Source organism: Diabrotica undecimpunctata, chromosome 2, assembly GCF_040954645.1.
Source record: "Diabrotica undecimpunctata isolate CICGRU chromosome 2, icDiaUnde3, whole genome shotgun sequence".
Classification (NCBI taxonomy): domain Eukaryota; kingdom Metazoa; phylum Arthropoda; class Insecta; order Coleoptera; family Chrysomelidae; genus Diabrotica; species Diabrotica undecimpunctata.
In genome coordinates this window covers 40,255,244-40,267,641 of record NC_092804.1, presented here as the reverse complement: position 1 = coordinate 40,267,641, position 12,398 = coordinate 40,255,244, and the positions used below count along the sequence as shown (strand labels likewise).

The window sequence follows — 12,398 nt, the reverse complement described above, 5'->3', positions numbered from 1 at the left end:
TTATCGAAATTATGATTAAAATGATGACTAGCAAATCTCATAAATAAAAAACTTACAACTAATTCTTAATTTAAAAGAAAATTTTATTCTTCATATCATTCATAATATATTATCTTAATTTCCAAAATTCTTTCTTTCCTCTTTCAAAAAGCCTATTTCTTGTTTTATTTGACATTGAGTACTTCTACTGGTTTTTTGTATGTTTCTTTACATTTTATTCCCACTACTAAATAGCAAAATCTTTTACAATGAAACTTTTTTAAACTTCTTTTTTAATTTAAATATTATGTTTATATGGGATTAAGCCACAATTTATTGATTGTAATGAAAATCACATTTTTTAATTAACCAAAGTTTGATGTTTTGAAATCGTTCTCAAAATATTTATAGAAATTTTGAACAACCTAAGAAAACGGCCAAGGATGGACCAAGGTTATTTTTATTGGTTATAACCAGAGATATGTAAAACAGGTTTACTCTCTTACATATCTCTGGTTATAACACAGTATAGACTATTTATACTGTGGTTATAATATGATGAGCATTGATCTCCTTTTTTAATCGGTAAAAGATACAGGTTAGGTTAGGGTTAGGAGAAACAAAAATGTCAAAGTCTTAAAATCATCTGCGTAATGGTGCATAGCGCATCTCGCATGGTAAAGGTTAAAATTTAAGGTGGGATCCCTAGATCCTTGTGTAATATTTGGCTCTTTCGAAATCATTCAAAAAACATAAAACAAATTGACAGTTGAATCAAAACAGAACCAGTGTGACAGAACAGGACAGTGGGACAGTTGACATTTTGACATAATCAACGATCAACGTGACGTGAAAGTAATGACAGCAAATGGTTTGTGTATACAGTCCCTACTTTTTAATGAAAAAATGAATATTTAAAAATATATTTGCCCAGAATTTCTGGTATTTATTTACCTAAATAGTGTCTATATGATAATCTAATAGTGTAAAAAGTTAAAATATGTGGTGTTGGATTAACTTAATTATTAGTTGTCAAAGGTGAACCGCTACAAATGGCGTCGGACATTGAGGCTTCTTGTGAAAATGATCCGAATTTCGCAGTTATTTGTGCATTTATAGAGAAATTCGGTTCTCAATGTGGTCTACCAAATTTAGACTTCCTCGAGTTGCAAGGGATGCTCGAAAACACAGACGAAGGTATATAAATTGTTGTGCCGTTTTATTGTTTTTATCTCGCTCTGTGCAACATTGTTTTAATGTTTAGTTTTATGATTTTCCAATTATTCCAATATCTAGTATTGTAAGTAAGCAAATCAATACTTTAATAACATTCTATATATTGTAGTTCAGAAGTCGGATTGGCTGTAAAATATAAACTTAAAGCAAAAATTTTGATTGCAACATTTTTAATTAATTCAATGCCAATTTAAAAAGAGTAGTGTTTATTTTTAGTTGTAAACAAATATTTAAGAGGGTTTTCAAAATGTATATGTAGTTTATAAATACAGGTATTGTCATATAAAGATTTATAACATAATTTGAGTTATATTTATTGGGCAATAAGGACATGAGCAGTTTTATTTATTTTATGGTTAGTGTTATCACTATTCATATAAGATGGCCATTTTTATTGTGATAAAATGTTGTGTTTATATGTTTTCATCATTGATGTGATACTGTATTTACCAATACCTAATAATTTGCAAATGTTTCTGGAAAGATTTCTTCCATTTTATTTCATTTGATCCATAATAATATTGCTAAGGTTTTAACACCAGTTAAATAATGGGGTTACAGAAATAATACCTGAATAATCTTATATCATAAACTTATTTGAATAATCTTTTAATACCTTAATCTGAATTAAATCATGATTATTATCCTGACTCAGTAGCTCTTTGGGGATGTTCTGCATCACAGGTGATGCAGTGCTTATTCTTCTCACCACTTAAATCTTAGTCCACAGCTAATACCGTCTTATGTTGTAGCAGTAAATGTTATTAAGAATAGAGTATTATTAATAAACATTTATTATTCAGAGGGTAAGAGTTATTCATTTTTAACTGAATAGCTTTTTACAATATTTAAAATATTAGTTTTATTCGTATTGTTTTGTGTCTTCATTGTAGACCTAAGGCTTGGTTCTGAGACATAAACTATTGAATATAATATATTTGATCTTCCTAAATATGTTTGGTTTTTAATATAAATATACTCTTGTAAATGCACTGCATATTATTCTTATTATTTTTTCCAGTATTCCCATTTAAGTTTATGCCAATAAAATTTGTATTTAATTAGTGTCTGACTATCTTTTTATAATATTATATAAAAGTATGAAATTTAAGAATGATCACACCTAGGTATTGAGTTTTATTAGGAATCATAGCTAATTGAGTTTTATTCTCAATGTAGTCCTTCTATGTTGATGTAATAGTTTCAGAAGTATCTGATTTGAATACTATGTTTATGAAGTCATAATTTTTGGTTGTAATGAAAATCACATTTTTAACTAACTAGTGTGTGACAATTTGACTTCCACTTTGGAAATTATTCCCAAAAAAAGTTTGTTATAAAAAATTCTGCAAAAGTGTATAACTAAAGCTACCTATTTGTTATTGGAATATGTCATTTTAAAATGGACATACATGGACATATCTTGTAGACAGCAGCATGTAAATGACTGAAAAAATCTGAGGGTGGTGTTTTTACTCTAGGAATATCAAATTCTGTGTGATTGTGTAGTGTAAATTGTGCAACCTAGATTTGTGTTCTGTATATTGTGTGTTGCATATTATGTATTGTGTATAAGATTGTAGGTGATGTTTTTCGATCTCCTGTTACTCTGCTATTGTAGTTATATTCTTGATTTCTATATATGTTGTTGACTTCTTCTTTTAGTATTGGCAACCAAAGCCTGCTATATTCTGCTGATGGGTTTGCTACACATTTTTCTTTATTAAATAGGATGAGGGCTGCTTCTTTGACTTTTCTCTTTTTCATATCTGTTTCTTTCATGATTTTTGATGCATCTTTCCATTGTGCTCTGTGTTCATTGTCCCAGGCATGTTTGCGTATCTGGGATTTCTCGAAGTCTTTGTTCTTGGTGTATGTTTCATGTTTGTTTAACCTGAGACTTAGTGGCATCAACAATGGCAACATAATTAAGAATAACAAATAACTGATTGTTTTGGTATGTTATGTTGAAATCTTTAATATAGTTTGTATTTTCTGTATAATTTTTGTATTTCTTCTGGCTATTAAGTATTTCAGCTATAAGATTTAGACCCATCATTAACTTACTTTTTAATCTCCATGATTTATTATATTTTCTATTTTCCTACTTTCAGAATCTAGTTTCTATTTTTCATGATAATACAGTAAAACCTCGATATAACGGACCTCTATTTAACAGACTTCGGATATAACAGACAAAAAATCCGATCAAAGTTAAAAAAAAAAAAAAAAAAAAAAAAAAAAAAAAAAAAAAAATACTACTGTTCATATTATACCCGATATAATAACGCGTAGGTTTCTATGATTATATGGTTGTTTACCACGCTAGCCGGGAAATCTGCTACAATTAAATTAGCAAATCATATGGACATACCATTTAGAGCAAGTGATGGATAGCTCTGGCGCTTTCTTTTACGGCATTTCTTTTATTTAAAGAAATAGAACCTTTTATGCAAAAATTTATAGAACATATAAGTAACGAAAAGCTATTAGAATCTCAGATTTACAATGCTGACAACACTGGTTTGTTATGGCGTACTTTGCCTGAAAGCCTCCAAATATGTAAAATCGAATTCTGGAAGAAAAATCAGCAAGGACAGGATCTCGGCACTGATTTGTGCTAACGCCGATGGATAGCATAGATGGACTCCTGTAATGGTTGGCAAATCTCGTAAACCTAGAGTTTTAAAAGATACAATACATCATCTGCTCGTTTCATATTATAGCTCTAAGATGGCATGGTTCACGTCAGATATTTTCAAAAATGGGGTTTTCGAAGAATTTGTGCCTTCAGTGAGAAAATGGCAAGAGATAAAATTAAGAATACCGCCAGAAGAGGTGAAATGTTTATTGCTTTTAAACAACTCTCCTGCTCACCCCTTTGAAAATATTCTACGTTCAGAAGATGGCAACATTAGCTGTATATTTTTTCGCCAACAAATACCACACCGCTTATTCAACCCATGGGCCAAGGAATAATTTTGGCAACCAAACGAATATATCACAGAAAGTTTTTAGACGAAGTAATGGTTGTATTGCACGATGGAGAAAATGCAGAAGATACAAGAGAGCAGTTTACCTTGCAAAACTTAAGGTCTTACAATTAAAAATAACCGATTATTAATTTTGCTGTAGCATGGGAGGTGAAAGAGCAAACATTAAAAAATGGTTGAAAGAATTTGTTTGATGGCCAAGATGCAGACATAGATTTAGAAGGGTTGGAAGTTACTGATTTCTGTAGGACAATACATAATAATGCCGGAGAACATGCAACTAAGGAAGATGTTTTACAATGGCTAGAATTAGATGAGAGTGGCCCTGGGTATAACATCATGACTGAATGTGAAATAGCAGATGAAGTTGTGAAACTAAAAAATGAGGATGGCAGTGAAGATAGCGAAGAAGACGACAAAATAACACTGCCAGAAATGAAGTTATCAGAGGTAAGATCGCATCTCAACGATCTAATAACATTTATTGATTATTCGCCAGATAACGAAATTCAACTATACTCTACGCATTTTCGTAATTTTGGAGAGTTGATCATAAAAAAACAGCAAACATCGAAAGTGCAAACGAAGCTTGATTCTTTTTTCAAAACAAGGTTACTGACAGCAAGCGCGTCGATATCAACAGCAACGTCACTTCACGACGAATGTCTGAAAACAATTAAATAGAATTTTGTTTGTATTTTGTGTATATAGGTATCCAAATGCAGTGTACATCCATATTTTAAACATATTTTTATATAACGGACTTTCGGTTTTAACGGACACCTCGTCCCCCCAAATAGTACGTTACATCGAGGTTTTACTGTACTGTATTTCTTCTATGAAAAACTTCATTTTTGACTGATGTAATGTGTTAAACATGTAAAATAATTAATGACAATACCAAATATATAAAAAAAAAATTATGTTAAGTAGGTTACTTAACCATTTAAGGAGCAGAATTTTTTTAAATTGTGAAATCAAATAGAAGGTAATAAATGGCCTGATAGAAAAAAACAGAAATTATTTTTAATGGGGTGGTAAATATTGCTACAAGTGATTCTTTGAATATTTATCCTCACCTTCAAATTACTGTTATATATTTATACTGCTACATCTGCACACTAAAACAAAGTTTTAAAAGAGAAAAATATTTATTTAAATTTTTATTTCAAATGGTATATAGAAAAACATTACACTACTTTGTAAATCCAAAGTTGAATGAGTTTGTTGATGATACTCAGGTTTGTTTGATGTTAAAGCAATATTTGATATTAAACTGGAAGCAATATTTATACAGCTGAAGACTGTACTAGTGAAATACTGTCTTCTACGTAAGAATTACCTTCTTAATCTGACAATTATCATCATCTGTATCATCCAGGTGTTTACTTACATACTCTTCCAGTTGTCTTGCAGTAGAGGTATTCTCTTTTCGTATTTTCACTCATTGAAAAAAAAACTGGTTGTCTCAATATTCCCCAGAATGTCTTTTTGCAAAAACTTACAAGTAATATCTCATTTTGAATGAATGATATGAAAGACTAGAAGGTACACTAACATTCTCACAAAATGCTATTCCTCCATTTATTTTTGTATTCATGGAAAATAACAATTGTAAAGATTGAAAAAAAAATTATGTTAGGTTTGTTAAAAATGTTTCTAGTAAAATAGTTCTTCACTCTATATGGTACATTACTACACTTGTTATTATCCAATATTTCAATGAATAAACCAATGAAAAAGTAGAATAAATTACCGTAACATTAACACAGGTAAAGTACCCTGTACAAATGATCACTGGTAGCCATGTTTACCACTCAACAACCTTCACCTCAGTACAGGCATATGCTAGTCAGGTTTTGTTTAAGTAATTTCATAAAACATCCTATACAACAGTATTGTTGGTACTTAAGATCTAATACTCATTGCTTATAAGTTAGAAAAATAATCTCCAGCAACACTAGTAAACAAACCTACCACTGATCCTTTAAAGGGTTAATTGAAGGTGTTAAGATCCTACCCTCTTTGTTATCTTTATAAATGACCTATCAACAGGTGAGCTAGTCAGATTGATACTTGTTGTTAATGGTAATGCCATTCAAGATATAGGAAATCTAAGGAAGGTTACATATTATGAGGAGCAGTTGGACACTAAAAAATGATTCTCAACAAAAACTAAACCCAGGAGCTGCCATGAGATACCAGAGAGTTTGTAAATTTCTTAAGTCCACCTAAAGATGAAATTTCTGGTAGTAAATGTTAACCAAAAATGTTAAATGGAATGTTACCACAGACCAGATATCCAGTATGCTAAAGAGCTATGTTTTCATATTTAGAATTCTATATGACTTTTTTGGACTCAAACCACTGTGTTTAATGCTTATTCTGACATGTTTCATTCAACTATTTCGTATGGCATTTTGGTAAAAAGTAATCAATATTTTGGCAATTTAAATTTTTGAAAATGAATGATATAAAAAAAAATAAATAAGTTGCTAAGGCATGGAGATATCAATGAGCATAATACGGAAATTATTTAATAAGCTACCAATGTGTGGAAATCAAGAATACTGTAGTATTTTTATTAATCTAATTTATTGTCTTTATTTATTATCCAAGGTTCTTCATTTATAACTTCTAAAGCACCTTTTGGGAATTCGCCTCTCGCCTATAACAGCTTGGCCTATTAATAATAGTAAATTAAATTTTTTGAAACATTTATAAAACAAATTATCAAATATAAATTTTCTAATATCAATGAATATTTTTTTCAGTTCATCCTGAACTTGTCAATCTTTTTCTAAAGCTTCTGAGAAGAGTGAAGAAAGCTGTGAAGAATGATAAGTGGGAGAAAAACCTAGCAATGGTATGTCATAATTTTAACATCCAGGATGCATGGGAAATTGAAAGGTTTGGATATAAGAAAGCAAAGCTGACATCAAAAGTTCGCATTCTTAAGGTATTTATTTCAACTTCTATCAACATTTTATTACAACCACTAGTTTTAAGATTCAACATTTTTTGTGCCAAGTGAAACATTCTCAAAAAGAGTTATTTCACTGTCTTAGGTAATAGCTTACAAACATAAAACAATTTTCTAAATGCAACAAACTTCCTACAATTCAAACAAAATCCTACCACCAGGTGGAACACAGACACCATCCTGATATTCAACCAGATTAGGCTCAAACAGACCTGATCATCAACAAACTGTAACAAGCACTGGATGAGGCTCCTATTGGAAGTCAGAATCAACTTTTGCAGTTCCATAAAACATCATTTAATGCAGGGATTCTTTGGTTAGATTGTACTAACAACTATACAAAAAAAAATGGACCCTTGAGGTACTGGGAACTATGGAGGGCCTGTGGGAGAGACCAGACATATCTAGTTGATCCCAATAATATACTCAAGCTGGAGGACACACAAATTGTAGTCTACATGATCAATGAGGTCTCCTACAAAGCATTGAGTGGCTGCTCATTTCGAGGCATACCAGACTTAAAAGGTATACTTTAAAATCATCAGAGCCCTAATGGCTCTAATTAGAGTCCTTCAACATATTAAGACAGCTGCAGCAGAACTTACTGTTGCTATGAGAAGATTCAATGTGACTTTGATGCAAGAATCCTGTGTTGACAAGGTCAGAAGAGGTGTCCGTCTTAGAGGGCATAAGAGGTGTCAGGCATTGGTGGAGAGCTTATATACAGCTGATCCGCTGAAGTCTCAATGACCTGTGTAATAGAAAAAACTTAAAATGAAGTAAAATCTTCTTTTTGTAAAATGGTATAAAATTTTGTTATTAACATTTTTAAAAAGTATCCAAAATGGATTCTATCGGATTATCATCAATGAAAAACATCTATATATATATAGTAGTTGGAACTAGCCACATAGTGAGATCAGATGGCCCTTAAATTATATAATTTTATACTAATATAACTAATATTATAATTATCAAGACACTAGGTTGATGATAAAGGATTACACTTTTTAAGGGAACATATAATTTCCCAGCTCAAAAAATTGAACCTTATGCCCTGAAAGGTAACATCCCTTGAGTTTGTTGTCCTTAATTGACAAATCTGACCTTATTATGTGCTAGTTTCAACTACTATATAGACGTTTTTCATTGATAATGATCTGATAGGATCGAAAGCATTCTGAAAATTTATAAATCCTTTTTGGATCATTTTTAAAAATTTTGGTAATACAATTTTATACCATTTTACAAAAAGAAGTTTTTACTTCATTGTAAGTTTTTTTAAACTATGGTGTACAGCCAACCACTGGGAATTTCCCTTTTAAACCTATATAATATCCAAACAACATGATTAATGATTCTTGATTCCAGAGATTTAACAACTCTTAAAGATGAGGTCCATAGAGGGAGTAAGTATGAAAAAAAATAATTCTCGGATCAGCATACCTCCCAAATAATGTTCCAGGAAAACCACCACCAAGGGAGTTGGAAGACTAGTGAGAGAACTGCTCACTAGTCATTCCAGGAAAAATTGACTGCAATTGGTCATCAGTGTTCTTGCAAATGAGCACCATCTGACCTTTGTTGTCAATTTGCACCCAAATAGATGATATTGTTGGCTCTAGCTGTATTCCATGCACTTGGAACATATTTATGAGTAAACAATAGATAATTTCTCAAATTAAAAGAAAACATTCCCACAAAGTTGTCCTAAAAAAGTGTCTAAATTTTAATTAGAATCATGATAAGATGAAACACTTTTTAGTAGAGCTATGGAATAAATTTATTGGCAGTTTTTATTAATTCCAAAAAAGTTTTTGTCAAACTGAAGATTTATGCAAACCAGTTTAGTGTGATGTTGAAGATGTGCCGAGTATTTACAAATTACTCTTAATTGTCAAGATAATCTCAAATATAAAATAAATGTCATTATGAAATTATTATATGATAGTTTGCCTTCGAATTTTAATGAAATGAAAAAGTTTGCTCAGAGATTAATCACTATTCTTGGCAGCACTTCCTATCCAAATAAACTTTTTTAACTCTTTAAACAATGACAATAATGAAAGACCAAGTTGGTCAAATACAACCTCAAAAGTCAAATTTGGTTTAGTTTTTATTTTTAAATTTTATTGCCTTTTCAGTTTCTTTCTATCATTTATTAAAACAATAAAAGTAAATACTTATATTTTTTAGATATAAAAAATATGGGCAGCTCGCCCCTGTTTCATATTTTTAGTATATTCATTTTTTCTGAGGCCCATTTTAAATTTAACTTAAGGCAATCTTCTCTTTTAACCTATCACCACCCACTCATAAACATAGGTTTCTCCACTAATATCTGTCATGTGCTTTGGACATTCATAGTTTTCCTGCTGTAGTGCGGATTTCATTAATATTTTCTAATGCCTGCCTCTATCTCTGTATTGTTTCACTAAAAATGTGATGTTTAATTTCCTACTTTATCTCTTATTTAAATGAATGTTGTGTTTTTTTTTTAATATCCAAATATGATAATTGTTTTTTAGGAGTTGCTGGAAATGCAGTTTGATTATCATGTTAAATTTAAAAATGACATCAACAAACTATCTGCAGACGAATTGAGATCACAGCCATTGGGCAGAGATAAAGCTGGACATAACTATTGGTTTCAATCTGATGATAATTACCAAATCAGAGTATACAAAGAAGATATTGATGATGAAACCTGGAGTCTAATAGCAAAGTAATTGACTTATTATTTTCTCATACTGACTTTTAATTAATTTGATATTTTTTGCAGAGATAGAGAGAGTTTGGTGACTCTTATATCAAAATTAAGTGATGGTGACTATAAAATTAGTTCAGATTCGGCAGTAAATGAAGATAGCAACTCATTATCAGAAAAACCAATCATAGATACTGGTCAGACTGATGAAGACACTACAAAAGTGAATGGTAATAAAGAAAGTGTAGAAGAAAAGAAAGAAGAGATCTCTGAGGAGCTTAAAGAACAACAGAAAGATACTAAAAAGGAAGAGCAAGAAGAAACTAAAGAAATCAAAGATAAAAGTGAAGTAGAAAATAAGAAAGATAATAAGAAAGAACCACAAGAAGATAGTAAAGAAGTTATTAAAGATAAGGAAACAAAAGAGCCTGAAAAAGTTGAAGAAAAGTCTAAACCCCTTTTAAGAATTAAAAATCTCAATGAATTATTAGAAGGTGATGCAAAAAGACCAAGGCTAGATAATGAAGATATGAGATTAGGTATGGAATGTAAAGTAGTTTTAACACAAGAAGTAATAGATCCAGTGGTAATCGTGAAAGGTGAAGGTTCAGGAGCTGACAATGAGGCTTTTCTTTCTCCAATAGTAGGAGAGGAAATAGAAGAAGAGGTTGTTTATTTTTATGGTGAAAGTAACGGAGCTGACTGTGAAACTGGTAATGATGAAACAGTAGTGGAAAAAAGCAATGATAGTAAAACTGATGACAGTATTAAATCTAATTTAGTTATAAATAAAGACAATATAGAAAAACATAAAGAAGTTCCTTGTAAATTGGATGATGTAGGAATAAATAGTAAGACTGACAATAATAGTACTAATGATTCTGTAATTTCTGAAGATAACACGTCAAATGATGAAGCAGCTAAATCACCGAAAGAAAATTCTAAGAAAAGTTCGTTCTTTTTTGGTTCACCTGCAAAAAACACTATCCCACAATCCTTAACTGTAGGATTTGGAACGAATTGCCAAGAAAAAGAGAAAAATTGTACTAACGAAGAGGAAAAAATAAAAAACGAAGAGGTTAAGAAGGAAAAATTTGAAATAAATCATAACAAAAACGAAGGTAGCAAAATATCAGATAAAGAAGAAGAAATAAATGTAAATACGGAAAATGATAACAATTCAGTACCTGTTGAAGAGGAACTTTGTGTAAAGAAAGTAGCTTACATCTGTGGAAAAGATGACGAAGAGGAAAAAAATAAAAAAGATAATACAGACAATAAGCAAACTGAAAAAGAAGAAATATCTAAACCCGTTAAAGTTTCTAAATTATTAAAAGATCAATCTTCTAAAAAGGAAGATAGTCCTGTCGATAATAATAATGAAAATAAAAACGCAGAAAAAAAAGAGGTTGATAAAGAAGACGAAGTACCTCCATCAGAAAAAGTTGAGGAATTACCAAAAAAGTCTTTGCGATCCGTGAGAAGTAAAAAGGTAGCAACTGCTACAAATGAGAGTCAAGAGTCACAACCAGAGCCTTCTGTAGTAAAAGATGTTTCCACTGAAGTAGTATACATAAAAGGAAGGAGAACTAGGCAAAAGAAAAAAGAAAATGAAGTAACACCTGCCGTTAATAAAAAACCCAAACTAACCAAAGAAAATAATGGCACAGGTAAGGTTAATATTTCTTAACTATACTTATTTTTGAATCACTTATTATCAATGTTTTGTTTTATTTTTGTTTTTTTGTTTCATTATTCACTGCATTGAAGTTATTTTCTGATTAAACTTATCTTTTAAAGTGGTATCTATATTTTGCTTACTGCTGCAATTACTAGTCAACAGTCTATCAACCTAATGAGTCTAAGAAAAAACATGCAGCTGTCATTATAATTGGCTCCACAACTCAGATTGAGCAATGGACTATTCAATTAATCCTCCTCATTCATTCATTCTCCAGTTTCTAGTTTCGAGATCTCTCAAATCCTTCTCTATTTGTTCAATATATCATACTTTTGGCCGCTCTTTTTGTAGCTTTCTCAGCTGCCAAGTTTTATCAGCTTTACTACATTATATTTATTACCACAGGCTTGATACAATTTGAAATAGTATTGTTTCCTCCAAATGCCATTTTTGCAACCGGTATATATATATGTCAAAGTTGTGATTCATTCGATTTTGTTAATATGTACCTAGGTTTCTGATCTGTATGTGAGCACTGGTCTGATCAGAGTTTTATATACCAGATTATTGCCATAATTTGTACGCTCTTGCATAAACCATTTTGTGTAAAGCAGTGTCGGAAAAGGTTTGTAATGTCGTCTGGGAATTGCTGTTAACTCAATTATAAAGCCACATTAACTGACACCTTAATAATTAATAAAATCACGTCGAAGATTGTGTGAAAATCTTCGAAAATATCATACCAAGGCATATTCCCTGATGAGTTGATTATTATGGTTTAGTACTGTAAAAAAACATGCTACAAAACTTGATTTGATT

General features: G+C 30.8%; 1 protein-coding gene across 4 annotated transcripts in view; it reads left to right on the top strand.

Moving 5' to 3' along the window:
• Positions 1–823: 823 nt before the first annotated feature.
• LOC140434438 (uncharacterized) overlaps positions 824–12,398 on the top strand; it is a 56,735-nt gene continuing 45,160 nt past the window's right edge. For all 4 annotated transcript variants that reach the window (XM_072522700.1, XM_072522698.1, XM_072522699.1 and 1 more), the window contains exons 1-4: positions 824–1,176; positions 6,983–7,167; positions 9,720–9,916; positions 9,974–11,568. In XM_072522700.1, coding sequence (XP_072378801.1) covers positions 1,032–1,176; positions 6,983–7,167; positions 9,720–9,916; positions 9,974–11,568 — 2,122 coding nt within the window. In that variant the 5' untranslated portion in view covers positions 824–1,031. The remainder of the gene's footprint in view (positions 1,177–6,982; positions 7,168–9,719; positions 9,917–9,973; positions 11,569–12,398) is intronic.